Source organism: Syngnathoides biaculeatus, chromosome 6 (assembly GCF_019802595.1).
Source record: "Syngnathoides biaculeatus isolate LvHL_M chromosome 6, ASM1980259v1, whole genome shotgun sequence".
Lineage (NCBI taxonomy): Eukaryota > Metazoa > Chordata > Actinopteri > Syngnathiformes > Syngnathidae > Syngnathoides > Syngnathoides biaculeatus.
The window spans coordinates 16,040,243-16,059,971 of NC_084645.1; the positions used below are offsets into that span (position 1 = coordinate 16,040,243).

The following is a 19,729-nucleotide window of genomic DNA, read 5'->3' on the forward strand; positions in this document are numbered from 1 at the left end:
GCTGTCTAAGAAAATAAAGCCCTCTGGTTTGATCGACATTGTCATAAATTTACTTTATATACAGGGCTGCCCCTTTGCTTCGATTTGTTCTTGTTTTTTTTTAACGTGTTTTATTAAGCTTCCACCCCCCTAAAAAACATTTTTTCCCATGTATGGAAACTTACAGCCCACCCCGGATGCACTTCAACTGTCATTTCTCTTTGTTCATATCTTTTTATACCGATCATTCACCTTCTTCCTCTTTCTGTCTTTCAGGTGTCCTCAGCCTACCTGAAGGTTTGATTCTGCAGCAGCGAGTGGGGAAGAATGGCGAGGGAAACGCCTACAACCCGTCTGAACTGCGCTCTATTGAACAGTGCTTACTGGCCGCACGAGTCGGCAGCATCTCCGAACTCAGTGAGTGATGATGATGTGTGTGCGTGTGTGTGCGTGTGTCGCTCATGATTGGTGTAGTCAAGGTGCCTTTGAGTAAGGCAATTAACTAACACCTCAAGTAGAGCGACTCGGTGGTCGACAATGTCAGACACTGAAATGGATGATCGACAGCTCAAGTCGAGGGCTGAGACATCAAACATCCTCCACAACATTATTGTAAAGACAAAATATAAAGTCATGAGATCCACTGCAAGCACTTATTCAGCCTGTACAATTTTAGTAATCAAGTTTTCTTAACCGCGTTTGGTCATTATGAGAGAACTTTCTAATCTGTCGGCCTTCACAGGTCATTAAATAAAATAACGAAAATATTGGAAGCCCAGTAACTGCAATAATAAATGTGATTAAATCAATGACTGTTTCATTAAAACTTCTACTCTAAATCTGCAAATCTACAGTTGGCCACTAAAGTAGGTGATCTGTGGTTGCCATGGCAATGATAGAAATGCTATTCTCTTTATTTATTCAGCGCACCAGTTTTCAGTTATTATGTGCTCGTCTGGTTGCCTTAAACGCTACACATTTGTCGTGGCTAACATTACTGACTGATATGCCAATTTGATGATGGCAGCATTCAGCTATGCCCACATATTGTCCCCTTGCATTAGTAAATCTGTCACTAATAACCCTTGTGTGTGTGCGTGTGCGTGTGCGTGTGTGTGTGTGTGTGTGTGTGTGTGTGTGTGTGTGTGTGTGTGTGTGTGTGTGTGTGTGTGTGAACTTGCATATTAAGCAGAAATTAATCATCAGGAGTTGCTGTGTCATTAAAGTTGAATCTTCTGAGCTGCAGCTGATAAATAAACCCTCTCTCTAAAGATAACTGACTCACAATGCACTCTATATAGAAACAAGAACAAGCATGAGATTACTTTGTGACTCTGGTGAGCGGTCAGGCCCAGCAAAGCCTTCTAGGTTGACTGAAACCCACATCGTATGCATTGCATTCACAACGTAACATTATTATTTATTTAATATTATTGTCGGATTTTATTTTATTATTATATAATTAATGTACTAGGATTTGCTCCATGAAATTATATTCATTTATTTGCAAAAGTCAAGGCTACTTGTAAAGATTTCTTGGCTCTATTGATTCGTATTTTTTGTCCAATCAGATTTTAGCATTATTGTGCTGCCATGTCAATCGAATCTGCCTTCAGAATCAGATTTGCTAACTCGGGATGAGAAAATTTTACCTGCTGAAAATAACCAAAATAGTTGTATCACGGAACTATTCTGACGACGACCCTTCTACCCATTTTCTGAGCCGCTTATCCTCATAAGGGTCACGGAAGTGCCGGAGCCTATCTCAGCTATCATCGGGCAGGAGGTGGGGTGCACCCCGAACTGTTTGCCACCCAATCACAGAGCACATATAAACAAAAAAACATTCTAAATACGTAATAATCACAAAGATCTAACATATTACATAATGAATCTGTGGAGCCAGTACAGGTCTGATGGGGCCAACACAACTTGGCTTGTGGTGAACATTCAAATGGGCTTAAATCAAACTCTGCTTCATTATTTGCTAAAATGTCTTGTGCAGACACTTGAATCTTATCAATTCCCACCCTTAGTGCTGGCTGCCATAAGTCCAACTATATTATCAATGTTTGTGTTTCCTCGAAAATTATAAATCAGCTTTGCAGTACCAGCAAGCTATCCCACAATAAAGTCAGCATTTTTCCATCCTCTCATTGGTTGATCAGAATAAAACCTGTTACATTTCAACTAGCATGTCTGCAGCAATCTGCACACATTCATACAATAATTAGCATCACCGGTGAGTATACTGTACAATTTTTTTCATTTTTTAGTCATGTTAAATAGACATTTATTCTGCACTGCTCCAGGTGATGTATGTGGCACAGTTGCAGGCTGCTGCATTTTTGTGGAGTATCTATGGTTTCTATAACTGCATTATAATAGTGTCGGTATTAAGAGGTGGCTCAGGACCTGAGAGATGTTTTTCACAATAGGTGTTTAGCAAGACGTCATAGTAAAGTTGCTTACTGAGATCAGGGTTCCCCAGTTCCACATGCCTTTATGATCCTTGCTTCGTAGACAACACAAAAAAGCACTGGAACAGAAAACAAATCAGTTCCCATAGGGTTGGAAGCGTGAATGTTTTGATAAGATGAAGAAGAGGATTCAGAGAGGCTTCTGAGTGATAAATTCATTGATCAAGAGTTGAATTCCAAGACTTGTGCGATACCTCTCCTCAACGGATAAGTGTGCAATGAAGCCGATAAATAATTTCTTGGTTTCATTCTAATGCACAACATCAAAGTCTGACAAATAAAAATCCACTTCCTTCTAAAGTACAAACGAATGTTTAATGTGTTATCATCATGGCCTTGACATTTCAAGAGGAAGCTTTGTTGTTGTTGTTGTGCAAAGTGTCATGGTCATAGTAAACATTTGGTGGTGGAACCACACGGGACATGCTGAGGATTTTCTGTCCATTCCATATTGATTAGATCAAACAAATAGGAGTCATCTAATGACAATGAGGTCAAATACGAGTCAGGAACCAGTGGATGTTAGCAGAGTCCTGTCCACAGGTAATGTCATTTGCCATGGAAAAAATAATCCATAAATAACTACCCGTATGGGATTTGTAAATACACTACAAGAGTAATCAGGTGTGAAGGATAACCCCAATCGATAGGGCTGTTATGATCTTTATTTGAAAGAGAACAACATGGTGGGGGAACAAAACTGGAGAAAAAAAGATGAGGGTGCTTTGTTTAGAATATCTTTTGGACTGATCTACTCCAGTCTATTTGCATCCTGCTTAGGAAGAGTCGCTGGCATTTGGCTCACTTCTGGAGCATTGCTTTCAACTTGCCTCTTGGTAATTTTTCATTTTCCCTTCTGCCCAAAGGCCATATTAGCATATTGAAAATGATACACTCTTATTATACCTACAGTTGTTATTAACACTGTGAATTGACGCCAAACAAAATTTTTAATCTGGTACTCAAAATGTTTCTTTGTAACAATGCATGTTCTTGTTTGGTGAATATCCTTGGAGCACTTATAACTTGAATAAACTTTTTTTCCCGAGTAGTGTGTACAGTGTGTTGATTTCCAAAAATTGTACATGGCACAGTGTCCTGATAGAACTTTCCTGTCTGTAATCTTTTCCTGTGACCCTGTGCTCTGAGGTAATGTTTACTTTTAATACCACAGAATAACAACACGGCAGGTGGCAGGAGCAGCCTCTTGAAGGAAATTGAACTACTGAAGTTGTTTCGGTTTACTGCAAGGATTATGTTGTAAAATGCTAAAAGGTGAAGTAATTTGATAAAACTGCAGACAATTCAATTGAGTTATAATAGAGATTAATAGATTAATAGAGATTTGATTGATTGATTGATTGATTGATTGATTTATTGATTGATTGATTGATTGATTGATTGATTGATTGATTGATTGATTGATGATTGATTGATTGATTGATTGATTGATTGATTGATTGATTGATTGATATCATGCATCATTAAGTGTATTATCCATTGGACAGATCTGTAGACCGCTCTTATTTCAGGTTTCTGGACTCACAAGATGGTGATGTCGTGGTGAGGTCATTGCTGCTCCCAAAGGTCCTTGGCCGACCTCATTGCATAATGCTCTTCCCATGTTAAGGCATCAGTTTTACGCTCATTGTCGAGGCTAAATGTCCATTTGCTTGAAGACAACCCAATTTGGGAATCAAACAAAGGCTTTTTTCCATGAGATCCACTGTTTGTGCATGTATTTTATTGCACACGTACATACTCGAACACACACACACACACACAGCATTTACGTAAACAGTAATGTTCATTTATTTAGACATGGAAACGAACAGAAATGACATTTTATTACATCTTTTGGTGCTACGGAAATGCATCAAAATGATGATAAGGGTAACAATGGGTTTCATTCACCAGTATGTCTGTTATTTATTGATAAGGATGTTGTTATGAACACAATTAGAAGTTATTCTTGCATTTTAACTGGGTACAGCTCCTGCTGACAAATCGCAATTAGTCCTTGTATCCATCCTTCATGTTTTCTTACCTCCAAATATTATTTCAAGCACATATGAGTGCCATCACTGCTCTCCAAAAGTATTTCTCATTGCCTTCAAACTGCTGTAATTTTACATTGTAGTATTGTGTTTTTTCTATGAAGACAAAATCATACATACTTGAAATATAAACTGGAACTGGGAGGAAACAATTCCTCTCCTTTCTCATGGCGACTATCAATGTATTTGCTTCTAAGAAAAGGGGATGCACACTGGAAGACAAATGATGATCGGATGATGAAAAAATGTACTGAACTGAACCCTCATGGCTTCTTTCCCTTTTTATTGTTTGTTTTCCCCACGTGTGGTATGACTGTATTGAGTGTGTAGGTGAAATGGTGTCCCGGGCTATGCACTACCTCCAGCCACTGTACACCAAGAACCACAATAATGGGACCCCCATCCACCAGAAGAGTGCAGTAATACACTGGGCCCCCGAGGCCATCTACACACTGTGTTACTTCATGCACTGCCCCCAGATGGAATGGGAGAACCCCAACGTTGAGCCATCAAAAAATACCTTACAAACTGAGAGGTAAGATGCAACGTGCATAAAACAACAAGCTTGAGCAGATGAACAATTCAACAGCGAGTCTAAATACATTTATGAGAGAGGTTGATTCGGAATGTGTGTATTCAGGGTGTCAATGGCCATGTAGAATCACCGTTTGTGGGGGTGGTTTAAAGTGACAGTTTATCACAGGGGACGTGTTTCAAACCCACGCACAACAGTTAAAAATCAGCAAGATAGACGGACCATGAAAAAATGTTGTTTCTTTTTATACAATTCTACTCCTACATACTTTTAACACATTACAATTGTATTAAAACACACTTAAAGTCATTTAAATACACTTTTAAATTGTTTCTTCATCGTTCACTCACGCAGTTCTCCAAAAGAGAGGCACCACATTTGTGCTTCAAGTTGTTTATTCGTCACTCCGTTAAAGTTTACAATAAAACTAACAGCGACAACAATTGAGAAGTAAATATTGTATATTTAAACATCAAAATCTTCAACTAATTCATGTCATTGTCAACCTAGGGGTGTTTAATACTAGCATATAATGTGAAATGGGCTAATAGAAGCCTGTTATGGTAATTATAAACCTTCAAACAACTATCATTTTAACAGCTACAGAGTGGCAACACAGACGATACAATACTACTCATGGGCATATATTTTCTCTGCTCTGCTTTATTAAAACTGCAATATATGGTAATGTACTACACTGGATTGGTATCCTCTTCTTTTTGCTGTTATTTACATTGTACATCTTAGTAGTGTTCGGCATGTTGCTGCACAACGTGGTAACTACACTGTAGGCGTGCAACTCTAAATTTCAACTTGTCGATCCTAAAATCCCAGAACGCAAGTTCTTAAAGATCTGTACGATAGCGGGGGCACAAACAACATATATGGAACATGGAGTTCACTGTAATAGTATTTTAATTTCTATCTTGGCTTCTTTTCCCTTTGGAAGTATACAACAGACAGTCTATATAATCTTATTATCTATCTTATATTACTATATTGTCACCAAATTCAATTATGTCCTTGATGTTAACTCTGTATTTTTTCCTTATTGGGTAGTGACACACATTTACTCTGATTTGTATGAAACTGTACACTCTCCATCAATGTAAAGGATAAGATGTCACCAGTGTGTTTTGAACTCAAATGTTATGCATGAACACAATTTGCTTGATCCACTGTCACATTGTACATCAAAAGACTTCAGGAGACTGCTGTTTGGTCTTATTTCCTGTTATTATGGGAACCATAGCAACAAGACAGGGCAGCATGAGTTTTCTAGCAGATTTCATACATTCGGGAAGTTCTAAATGCTTAACAGAACCTTGTGATAAAGGAGAAGTACCATAGATCAAAATGGAAGAAGACAAGATTTAATCAAGGTTTAACTCTGTTTGGTTTGTGCTCTCTTAAATTCTATTCGCTTCAGTTGAGTTTGTTAATAAATATCAATAAAAATCCCACAAGAGCAAGCACTTCAATTATAATTGCAAGGAAAAACAGGAACAAACTGGAACAGAACCAAGACTCAATATCCCAATTATGGAACATTTCTTTGGTCCAAATCACAATTTCTATTATGGCAAAATCCCATTCTATCTTTCAATGTTTAGCACGGCGAAATAGAATTTGAAACTGATGCGAAACAAAGTTTTGTGATAGCACCATGATGGAAGTCTTGCTCCTCGTCATGTGAAATAACTTGACCACCAGGATAACAACTTAACACCAAACAACCGGGAGGTGTGTGTGGGTGTAGGGGGTGTGGAATTGTACGATTTATACCCCTGCAGACAGTACGCGCCCCTCTCACTTCAGCATATATGCAAGTGTAGTATCCACTAGCAATTGTCCTAGATCACGCCAGAGTACTCAAGCACCCTTGCAGACTGAGATTTGATTATCCCCATCTTCCTTAATGTATTCCTGCAGTGGCGTCCAGATGTATTCCTCAGAACTCAAAGAACGGCTTTCAGAACGAACCTTATTTTATGATTAAAATGTCCTTTAAATGACCTGAGGAGTTGCAGGAAAGAGTTATTGCAGCAGGCCCGCAGACGCAGTCAGTATTGATTGATGCTGCAGTTGCACCATCTCAGTATGTCAAAATGATGTAAGGCTCGGGCAATGATTTTATGTTATTTCCCTTGATTGCTACTTTCTCCACAAGTCATTTCCCTAAAATATTAATGGACAGTCCTTATAAAAGGTGGAAGGTTAAATATATGTTTTGTTTTGTTTTGTTTTTTTGCCATTTATATACAGTATCTTGTGCTGTTGAGTATTTCCTGGAGTATAGCGGAAACCTGTGTCGGCTTGACCGTTGAGCTTGAGAAGGCCTCCACTAGGGCCCTTGGGCGTTATCGCGATCATCTAATCCGGGTAACCCATGAATGTGCAACTCGAATTTGCATTACCTCCAACAATATTTGTTGAAAAAAAATTACAATTAAATCAATGATTTGTTAAAATTAAACACATTGGCAGGGGCTGCATTTTTGTGTTGAAGCTGTACAAAACCAGCAAGACCTTGGACAGTTCTTTTCCTTTCTGACTTGAGATGGAGCAAATGTGTTCGTTGCCTCATGATGAAGCATTTTGCATTGTTTTAATGAGGCTAGCAAAAATTAAATGGCTCTGCTCAGATGTATGAAAGATAAATGACACTTCTCAACTGAGAGAGGAGATGAGATAGCAGCCATTGACAAATTTGTACACCACGCACATCAAGCTCTGTCCGGGTATTATCTTTCCAATGAATATACCAGGATTAAATCTCAGGGGAGCTGGCCAAGTTTCTTCAAACAACAATAACAACAATAACTGCTTGAGAGCTGATAGATAACACATTAAAAGTCTTATTAGAGACATCAAACCTCAACTGATATCCAATATTTGTAAATGTTAGTACGTTGATACTCTAGCTGTACCCATATAGGATTAAATATTCAATAGCCAGATAATTCTAGGTGGTTTGTTATGGCCTGACTGAACACGTGCCTTATTATTACAGCAGGAAAAGTCCATATTGGTGTATGTAACATGCTGCTGGTACATCAGTGGTCAAAATACAGCATCATCATGCATAAATATGTTCAGTCATATTGCTGTCATAAAAAACAAGGATGAGTAAATGCACTGTATTAGTGGTGAGATGCATGTCATGCATAATTTGAACTGCATGCATAAGATTTGTAGTCTCTTTCCTTTTTTGCAGCTGGTTGCCTTTGGAGTAGTACTGTATTTGAATTCAGGGATATAAAAACTAAGAGTCCAAACACTGGGGTCAGGATCAACCATATGGTTGTCATTTCCTGCATCTGTCTCAGCAAGACTGCTAACAAGTACACCCATAGCACCTTACAACACAGTATGCTGGCATGTGAAAAAGATGCACCCCATCTGTTTGTTTGGCTTCCATTACAGAGTGTTTCGTGTGCTTGTGTAATCCAAGCCCATTACAAGAATGTATTACAATGATGCATGTATTCCACTATGGTTGTTTAAGGAATATTGATGCATTATATATTGCATTTGTGATATTTTGGAGGTATAAAATGAACAACTAGTACAGTCACCACAATAGCAGCAGTGATTCCCACCTCAGGTGGTATGGCGCACTTGTGTTCCTTGAGATCATCAGGGGTGCTGCAGCAAATGAATCAATATCAATATTTTTTTCAGAAAATGATTATTTATTAATAAATGTATCTGTTCTAGCAGCACAGTGCCGCAGCTGTAAAGCGTTGGCCTCACAGTTCTATTCTGTTCTGTGTTCTGCGATTGGCTGGGAACCAGTTCAGGGTGTACCCCGCCTCCTGCATGTTGACAGTTGTGTCGGGCTCCAGCACTCTCTCGACCGTTGTGAGGATAAGCGGCTCGGGAACTAAATGGATGGATGGATATCTGTTCTATCTAAGCAATTGATAGATAGTGACTGCCATGTTTGAAGGGATTGGACTGATGGTGTACTAGCACAAGGTTGGCTCAAGGGTAGGGAAGCAAGCATGGTAGGCAGGAGTTCGGGAGAATATCCCCCAAAAAAGTATGAACTGTAGTTATCAGTGTGTCTATGGTAAGAGTTGATTGACAGTCCAGGGTGCAGCCCACCTCCCTTTCAAAGTCACCTGGGATTGGCCTCCAGCCTGACTCTAACAAGGACAAGGGCTAGAGAAAATGGATGGGTGGATAAATATCAAGTTATGTGAATCAGATTTTTATCCTTCTTTTACTTAGTATAGAAGTACAAACTGATGGACTTTTACGAAAGATCTTTTCAGCCACTGAGCGGATGAAGCCGACTGTGTCAGCATGGGCTATACTTTATAATGTTCATGCAATTTTCTCACATCAGCATATCTCTCTCACTTAAGGTTTTTTTTTTCCTTTGATTTCATATCCCTGGCAGGGGTCATCCTTTACTCAAACACCATCTCGCTTGGCAATAGTGCTAAAATAACACATGCAAATTGCATCCTAGGTGGCTTTATCAATTTATTTTTAACGGCTGCAGTTTAGTGTGCACCTGCAGATGAGCACGTGTGCCTCTCTCCCCGCACAGGCCGTTCATGGTGCTGCCGCCTCTGATGGAGTGGGTGCGTGTGGCTGTTGTTCACACTGAGCACAGGCGGAGCTTCTCTGTGGACAGCGATGATGTTCGGCAGGCTGCCAGGCTGCTGCTGCCTGGAGTGGACTGCGAGCCCCGCCAGCTCCGGTACAGCTGCAGTCCTTTAGGCTTTACAGTGTATACACACACACATTGCACACACACCTCCAAAACTACACTGATGTCAGCAAGGAATTGTATTGTTTCTCTAGGCTTGTAAAAAATGTAAACTTTGTGTTGGTAAAAGTTGCGCATTGCGCACATCAAAACGTTCAGCTCACTCACTTTCTGCGGTTTGCCCTTCAGAACGGATGACTGCTTCAGCGCCTCGAGGAAACTGGATGCTGCCTCAACCGAGGCAAAGTTCCTGCAGAACTTGGGCTTCCATATGCTCAGTTGCGGACGCACAGACCTGGTGAAGCAGGCCATCAACCTGCTGGGGCCGGATGGGATCAACAGCATGAGTGAGCAGGTTAGAGACACAGTCAGCTCACTTTAATAATTCACATTACAGCACATTTACACTCGCTGAATGTGCAGAGTGTGGTACAGACATGATCTGTGGCTGCTTCGTCTTCACCATTATGTAATCATGCAAAATATGAGATACACAGTAGATATACAAAGTCTGCACACCCATTTTCAAAATTTCAAAACGTTTGAAAACATTTCCTCATATAAAGTGACCTAGAATTAGGACACTTTATTTATCCATCCATTTTCTTCACTGCTTATCCTCACCAGGGTTGCGGGGAGTGCTGGAGCCTACCCCAGGTATCAACGGGTAGGAGGTAGGGTACACCCTGAACTGGTTGCCAGCAAATCGCAGGGCACATAGAGACAAACAGCTGCACTCACATTCACACTTAGGGGCAATTTAGAGAGTCCAATTAATGGAATGCATGTTTTTGAGATGTGGGAGGAAACCAGAGTGCCCGGAGAAAACCCACGCAGGCATGAGGAGAACATGCAAACTCCACACAGGAAGGGGTGGGATTGAACCGGGTCCTCACAACTGTGAGGCCAACGCTTTCCAGCTGATCCACCGTGTCGTCCCCACTTTATTAATTAATTTATTCATTCATACATTCATTTGTTTTAATAAAATGCTCTTTTTGGAATAATGGGACAAAAAATTCAACCTTGGTCTCAAAACACCATAACAAAATCTTGTTACCACATGTGGGAAAATCTGTTATGGTCCAACTATGTGTGGCAACCATGATGACAATGATGTAGCCCGAGATGAAAACGAGTTTGACACTCCTGGTCTCAGGCCACAACTCACAACAGGACCTATAGTGTCGTTGCCCATGGAATAAATCCACATCTGCACTAAACAAATTATTTAAAAAAAAACCAGAACCCCTTTCTTTGTTGCATTGGTTCTTTACACCACTGCAGTTTATTTATTAATGAAGTGCCAGTGTTGTTGCCCGAGACAAATGTTTAACCTTGGTCTAGAGCCAAATGGCAGAGAATATAAAGTGATTCCCCCCATCCTCCCTGACTTTGGGTGTGGTGTACACCATTTTCAAATTGACCCTGACTTTATAAACTATGCACTCAAGATTACTTAATGCAATGCACATATTGGTTGCATGACAGGAGATCGGTCCAGAGTGTTGTCCACATTTCGCCCAAAGTCATTTGGGAGCTTCGAACTCCTCCTGACCCTGAACTGGATAAGCGGTGAAGAGGATTGATAGATGTTGGCTGCAATATTAGCAACAGATCCAGCTATCCAAGGTTTATGGGTGAGCTGGCGCTTCTCCCAGCTTTGTTACTATTGGGCTGGTTACATTTAGACAAGCAACCATTCACACACCCATTCTCACCGATCCACAATTGAGAGTTTTTAATTAACCTTACAGGTTGTGGAAATGTGCATGGAGGGGAAAAAAACAAAGGAGTACCACGCAAACTTGGAGGGAACAAACTGATTCCAGCCCAAGCTGAAATTCAAACGCAGAACTATTGACTGTTTAGCAGACATATGTGCAACATTCCCCAACGTGCTGCCCAAAAATGTTAATGTTAAAATGTTAAAAACAAAAAAAGTAATTACCAATAGCTTTTGACATTTTGTCTCTGAACGGGTACGTCTTGGGCCCTTTCGGATGATGGCACACTCCCTTGTACTGGAAAAGCGAAGTGAGCGGTTGTACCCAATGTGTTGCCCATGTGATGTTTTCAAATATGATGCAGCTGCTCTTGTGTTGTGTGCTTGTACTCATGTAGGGGATGACCCCACTCATGTATGCTTGTGTTCGTGGAGACGAGGCCATGGTGCAGATGCTGCTGGATGCTGGAGCAAATATTAACAGTGAGGTTGGTGTTTTGGTTGGAGTATATAGCTAGGGTGTTTCAGGGTCAAGTGCAAAGATTGTGTAAAATAAATACCTACACATTTTAGCATGAAAAAGCATGTTTTTTTTGGTACAAAGCAATCAAATGTGTCGCTGTGAAAGAAACAAATTTTTTCATGCGTACGGAGCCAGAATTAGAGTAAAAAAAACCAAATATATTTACACTCATCTCTTTCATCGTCTTGTTCCTTGTTTTGTACTCTATTGTTAAAGCACTCAGGATCATGAGGCAATGATTGTCCTGACAGGCCACAACATTTTAGGTAAAACCTTGACAAATGTAATTCCAATGCAAGAATTGGAAAATGATTTTACTTGCAATTGTGGAATCCTGATGCTGATGTTCTGTTTTGTAGAAACTGACAAAGAGGTAATCATTGAACAATATTTTTATCATGCTGCATGTAGTTTTCACTGGTGTAGCACTGCACTTTATCACCTTTTTGTTCAATTTTGTGGCTAAATAAGACAACAAATTTTCTCTATTATTTGTGTAATATGTACAAAATTCATCTCGTATTATGCAGTGTAATTCTACACCAATGCCATCTAAAATCGCCCTTTATTTTTTTAAATAAATATTTAAAACCTTCATTAAGTTTCTACCACGAAGGTCTTGTAATTACTTTTTAAACATTTTGTTATTGTCACACACAAATCCGTGCATTGCTTTACAAACAAATAGCAACAAGAGGCGTTTTTCCAACCTGGGGTTCCAGTCAACATTGTTAACCACGTATTTTTGATCTCTTTCAAATGTCCAGGTACTGTACGTAATCCAAATGGAATATCCGCTGAGAAAACCCATTGACTGCTGCAATGAACCCTGCACTTTAATTTGGCTAAAAGTAGTTGAAAACCTTCTTTTAAAAGGGATAACAGTCATTTATGTTAGGGAAAGTCTCATCGTCTCCAGAAAGGAGGCAAGAGGTCAGGGACGACATCAAGTTAAAGCCTCATGATCGTGACCATTTATCACCTCAGCCACATGCGTCATCCACCCATGTGCCAGCTTTGATTTCTAGTTCACTGATACTTGGCCAAAGCACAAAGATACGCTAAGTGCAATGTATGCATCACTGGGCCTTTAATTGATTAGCTCATCATGTTAAGTTCTTTTTGCCTCATCGCACATTCTCAACTGTGGGAAATGTGTTCATGGGCACCAAGCATCCCACTTTGATTTGTTGCGTTTTCCCTGATGGTAGAAGAGGTTGCCCTTAGAGAGGCCCAAATCCTGTCAGAGAATCTACATTTGAGAGGAGGAGAGAGCAGAGAAAAGCCATTAGGATGAGGCCTAACGAGACAGATCAATTTATTGTGTTCATTAGAAGGTCAACTTACTGACAAGTTGTCCTCAGCAGCCCCGGGCCTCTTAGATAATTACTCCCGTTGCTCCCGTAGTGCTTTCTGTCCTCCCTTGTAACAGCTTGTCTTGTGCTTGCTTGGCCATGTCGTACTTTTTAATGGCTTCATGTCTCTCTTCCTCACCTCCCTTTCACGTCCCCCATCCCCTCCTTCAACTACTACCCTCCTTGTGTCCATTCCCCAGGTGCCAAACTCAGTACACAAGCACCACTCAGTCTTTCCCGAAACGCGGCAGGCGACGCCCCTCACATTTGCCGTGTCACATGGACATGTGCCTGTGGTGCAGGTACTGATGTCCTCTCTCATCTGTTGAATCTCTCTGTCCTTCAGCTCATGGTTGGTCATCATTTTCATGTCAATCAACACTCATCTTTTTAGTTGCATTTGGACGCGATTGAGAAGGGGTTTTGTTGTGAACAATTGGATGTCCATTTGCTTGTTCAAGCAAATGGAACAGACTCCATTAAGTCAATGGAAAGGTGAACCGCAGCGGACTAATTGTAATCGAACTCATTTAACTAATTCAGTCTGCCCTCTAAATGATGTGCACACTGGGATTTTTGTAATTTAATTTTAGCGGAAAAATGATTAAACCGTGCGCCCGGGCATTTTGATCTCTCTTGGAATAAATGTCATTAAAAATTCAAATGTGCACTGCAACTTGAAATCATTTTACAAGCTTTTCACTGTTAAATGTGTCTTGTAAGAAGATCACAGTGTGAGCTGTTAGTAGGAAAGATACTTACAAGATCTAGGAGAGAAAATTTGAAATGCATATATTAAATACATATCATTTTAAAGTGGTTTTATGTAAAATTGCTTGTTAATATCATTCAATCAAAATACATATTACAACCTTGTATGTATTGTTAAACCAAGGGAAACTGGCTTTTTTTTTTTTTTGTCTTTTTTTATATGAGCAGGGGTAGAATTTTTAATTAATCTGTAGATTCTGGGTGGGTCTGTTTGCTCTGGCTCACAGTCTCCCTGTTATGTGCTTTGCTAAAGATAGTGAGTGGCAGCTGGCTTTATTTCTATTCCTAATGAAAGGACACAATTAATTCCAGGGCAGCCTGTATTCTAAATTAGCAATCAAACATTCATTAACTGAGTCTTAGGCGAAAGAAGCTCAAAGTCACGATGCTAAATCTTCTTCTCCCCCCCCCCTCCAACTTTGCAGCTGCTTCTAGATGCCAAAGCCAATGTGGAGGGCTCCCTGCAGGACGGGATGGAGAACTACACTGAGACCCCGCTGCAGCTGGCTGCTGCTGCAGGTACCGTACGAGTTAACTTAACTTCTCGCTTCCTTTCCCGCTGCGCCTCCAAATCCATTTCAAAGAGCTTCACCTGAATGTCAGAATCAACTGTGGCTGAGTCATGCCTTACAGCTGTAGTTTTCTCAGAGCTAGCACAGAATAATTATTTTGTGTGTGTGTGTGTGTGTATTCTGTGAAGTGAGTGTGTCTATTTATTTATTTAACTTTTTCTGCACAGGTAACTTTGAGCTGGTGAGCCTGCTACTGGAGCGGGGGGCCGACCCCATGTTGGGAACCATCTCTCGCAACGGCATCTCCACTGCGCCGCAGGGAGATATGAACTCTTACAGCCTGGCAGCTGCGCACGGCCACAGGTGATGTACCTTTATGCTAAAACTTTATTGAAGCGTTTAACCACCATTCCACACCCACGGGCGCCTCGGTACCACACACCCTCAGTCTCTGTTACACCTTCTGTGTGTGCACTATAAATGAATTACAACGCACCCCACAAACTTATCTGCTCCGCAGTTTAAAAGACCATAAAATTAACACGAGGATTTTTTTTTTTGGTCAGTCATTACATGATTAACATTCTGTGACTGACTGAAAGTGCTGGTGTTTTTGTACATTCTTTTGATGTCAACACTGTGAACTTTCATCGCACTTAAATGTCAACATGGTGACTAATCATATTTTAATTGCAAACCACTCCATGGAGCTCCTGTGGCAACTTATGTAAAAATATATATATATACTGCATAAATAACATACTGCAGGTTTTTTGATTACAGTGCAAACAGATAGTTCTGCTTTCACTGTTAAATTTCATGATAACAGATAACAGACAGATAACAGATGTGCTGTATTGAAAATGAAAATCAGTAAAAAAAAAAATAAATGTTTTTTTTTTTTTTGCTTTATTCTTCCAGAAATGTTTTTCGGAAGCTGTTGTCTCACACAGAGAAAGGTAAAGGAGACGTCTTGTCCCTGGAAGAGATTCTGGCAGAAGGATCGGAGCTGGAGGGAAGAAGTTCATCTGAGACGGACCTAATCCGGACTGGGAAGGCCAAACTGAAAGCACTGAAAGAAGCCATGTACCACAGTTCAGAGCATGGACATGTAGACATCACCATAGATATACGGAGCCTTGGTTGGTCATTCACAAAAACAAAAACAAAAAGTCAATTACTAATTATTTTTGCTAACATGAGATGTTTGTTTTCTTGTCCAGGGGTACCATGGACTTTGCACGCATGGCTAGAATCTCTGCGCACATGTTTTGCCCAGCATCGCCGGCCACTGATCCAGGGTCTTCTGAAAGAATTTATCTGCATTGAGGAAGATGAGTACACCGAGGAGCTGGTCACGCACGGCCTGCCTCTCATGTTCCAGATCCTCAGAGCCAGCAAGGTACAAGTTGTCACATTGTGTACTGACCGCTCTTTAGCGCCATTGTGAAATGCATCAAAATGACAGTAAACCCACACATAGCGAATGTTTTGACAGTTAGACGACTGCAAATAGGTTACGAAACGTCTGCAAGAATCCAGAACCCGAGAGAAAACTGGACAAGATCCTTGTCAATATGTTTTATTTGTAATTTCTTTGGAATTATTTTACATTTTATTTTTGTTTGTTAATGCCCTTGCAAGGATTTCAATTGATGATAAGATGACTGAAAAAATTAAACTGAACCTTAAGCAATACTTGTCAAAATTATGGTTTACTCCATGTTATTGTGATTTTTTTTTATTTACTATTAACAAAACCTCTATGAAATGTTCTTGTTCTTATCCAACAATTAACTATATGTACTGTTATTACTCCCATCACCCTGTTTTATAATGTTGAGAGTTGATGGCCACAGGAATAGATTAATCCCATTTGACATTATTTCTCACGGGCAAGGTTGATTTAAACCAAATTGACAAAGGAACAGCCTCCTGGAATGAAGTGTGTTTGATATCAAAGGCTCCCATTATACTGTCTTTGATACCATCAAGTTGCTCCACGTTCAGTGTAGTCCGATCTATTTATTCCTACTGGCTGTTTGCTCGTGTCACGCCTCATAAAGAGGAAACAGCCTTACTGCACATGGGAGGTTTGGAGCGAATTGCGCTGTTCCTCCTTCTCCCTTCTGCTTTGGCTCCTCAACCACACAAGAGAGTTGAGGATAACTGTAAAGGGAGCCACGTCTTTCCCATTTTTCTCTTTTTACAGTGTCACACGGTCATCTCGTAGGAACTGCAGGTGTAAAACATATCTGATAAATGTCCCCACAACAATTTTGTAAGTGTGAAATATGAAGTCCCTGTTTGCTCTGTTTTGTCAGAATGAAGTGATCAGCCAACAGCTGTCAGCCATCTTCACCCAGTGTTACGGGCCCTACCCGATCCCCAAAATGGCAGAATAAAACGCAAACAGTCATCGCGCCTCGGTGAGAGCCTGTCACTTTGTTTTCAGGCAATACTTTTTATGTCGAATCGCCTCATGCTTGTAATGAAAAAAGCATTTTTTGGGTGTGGAATTGCAAATTTCTAACTGATTGTTGGGTCAACTCTGACTGAAGGCTTAATGATGGAAGAGGACAGAGCGCCATCTTGTGCCCGTAGATAGGGACTCAAATATAATTTATGCATAATAATTATTTATGAGTTTCATGGCTGAGTTTTTAAATTTATTTATTTCATTCTTTCTCTTCTTTTTTTGATACAATATGAATATCATGGGTGTCTTTTAGATCCTCACTTCCTGAACAATAAAGAGATGTCAGATGTGACATTTTTGGTCGAGGGGAAGCCTTTTTATGCCCACAAAGTCTTGCTCTTCACAGCCTCCAACAGGTAATTTTCTGAACACACATACACATATATCTGGGATAGGGTCCAGCACTCCCGCGACCCTTGTAAGGATCAGCGGCTCAGACAATGGTAAACGAGAAATGACCTTGTGCATCAATGTGGTTTTTTTATAGGTTCAAAACTCTTCTGGCAAATAGGCCATGTGGTGAAAACACCTGCATTGAAATAAGCCATGTAAAGTACCACATTTTTCAGGTAATTTCATGCTCACGTCCAATGCTTGTGTTTGTGATGTTTAGTCCCTGCGTAACAACCGACTGCCTTTCTCCCCTCGCAGCTTGTGATGCAGTATCTCTACTGTGGAGGAGCAGATGCTCTGCACATTAGGAACCCTGATGTTATGGAGGTTCGCTTACTCTTCCCTTAAATTGTCACTTTGGTGATTTTTTTTTGTTTTGTTTAAATGTAGGAAAACACGCACACTCATAAACACAGTTTGTCACACCTAAATATTTCTCATGTCTCTCTCAAACAAATTAAAATATTAGTCAAAGACAACACAAGTCTACACAAAAGGCAGTTTTTAAATGAAGGTTTTAATTAAAAAGGGAAAAAACCTACATAGCCCTGTTTGAAAGAGATTGCACCGTAAATATAATAATTTGTTGGGTCAACCTGAATTTTTATCAAGCAATTATGATAGAGGAATTGGCAGAATTGTTATAATTCAGCCACGTTGGAGTGTTTTCGACCATGAACCGCCTTTTTAAGACAATAGGAGTCAGGTCAGGACTTTGACTGGGTTACTCCCAAGTCTTCATTTTGTTTTTCTTCAGCCGTTCAGAGGTGATGTGACCTGGATCATAGTCTTGCTCCAGAACCCAAGTGGATTTCATTTTGAGGTCACAAACAGATGGTCAGACATTGTCCTTGACAATTTTTTGGGTAAACAACAAAATGAATGGTTCCATATATCATGGCAAGTCTTCCAGGTCCTGAAACAGCAGCACACCATCACAATACCACCATTATATTTTACTATTGGTATGATGGACTCTTTTTCTGAAGTGTGGTATTATTTTTACAGCAGATGTAATGCGACACACATACACCTTTTAAAAGACCAGGGCTTGGGGATCAGTAAGATGTGCACTGGCAAAATAACACAGATGCTGTCTTTTGAACCATGTGCTTACAACAACACAGATGGTCCATTTCCTCTTTGGCCCAGAGTTCATTGATTTCCCCAAAAATTTGAAATGTGGACCCGTCAGACCACAGTACACTTTTCCACATGCATATCAGATGTGCTTGGGGGCAGAGAGGCCAGCAGTGTTTCTGGGTTTTGTTGATATATGGCTTTTGCTTTCCATGGTAGAGTTTTAACTTGCATTTTTAAATGTAGCGATGGATTGACTTTTTCAAATTTTTTATTTTATTTTTATTTTTTTACTTGAGTCCATGTGTCAATGATGCCAGTTTTAATAACAGTGCCGCCTGAGGGCTTGAAGATCACAGATGCTCAATTTTGGTTTTCGGCCTTATTGCTTACATACAGAGATTTCTAGATTCTCTGAATATTTTAATGATATTATGGGCTGTACCTGATGAAATTCCTAAATCCCTTACAATTGTACATTGACATAAGTTCTGAAACTGTTAAGAGTATTTGGCCACACAGTTAGTTGGTCACCATGTGGTAAACCTCTCCCATCCTTGCTTGTGAACAACTAAAGGCCTCTTTATACTCCTGCACTTGCACGATTGACAACGCCCACATTGCATCACGTGACCTACGCATTACCCTGTGCAGCACCTCTGGGCAGCGAACCGTGCACGTCAAAAAAAGTTTAAATGACCGGACAGTCCTGCGGATTCTCCACCCTGGCCTCCTAGCCAGTACCAGTCGTACCAATACCTCTGGTTGGCACACACACAAGAATAAAGAGGCTTTAAGCATTTCGGAGATGTTCCATTTATACCAATCATTACATGCACATGTCTTGATGTGATTATGTATCCACACTTCAATCATATCTTTGTTTTTGTTTTTTTCTTTCAGATACAAATTACAAAATTCTGTACAAATAGTTCTGGACCTAAGCATTTCACTTTTTATTCCAGCTTTTGTCAGCATCAAAGTTCTTCCAGTTGGAGGCGCTGCAAAGGCACTGTGAGATTATCTGCACGAAGAATATAAACACAGAGACTTGCGTGGAGATCTACAACCACACTAAGGTAAAAACTAGGCAAAAGGTTTTTTTTTTTCCACCCT

General features: G+C 40.2%; 1 protein-coding gene across 1 annotated transcript in view; it reads left to right on the plus strand.

The window, feature by feature from the left end:
- Nucleotides 1-19,729, plus strand: part of btbd11b (BTB (POZ) domain containing 11b) — an 82,945-nt gene that overhangs the window by 59,443 nt on the left and 3,773 nt on the right. Inside the window, 16 exon segments of the mRNA XM_061822186.1 lie at nt 256-396; nt 4,847-5,051; nt 9,613-9,765; nt 9,964-10,129; nt 11,899-11,988; nt 13,579-13,680; nt 14,575-14,668; nt 14,889-15,024; nt 15,583-15,803; nt 15,885-16,063; nt 16,986-17,061; nt 17,064-17,090; nt 17,394-17,496; nt 17,628-17,709; nt 17,792-17,860; nt 19,579-19,692. Coding sequence (XP_061678170.1) covers nt 256-396; nt 4,847-5,051; nt 9,613-9,765; nt 9,964-10,129; nt 11,899-11,988; nt 13,579-13,680; nt 14,575-14,668; nt 14,889-15,024; nt 15,583-15,803; nt 15,885-16,063; nt 16,986-17,061; nt 17,064-17,090; nt 17,394-17,496; nt 17,628-17,709; nt 17,792-17,860; nt 19,579-19,692 — 1,958 coding nt within the window.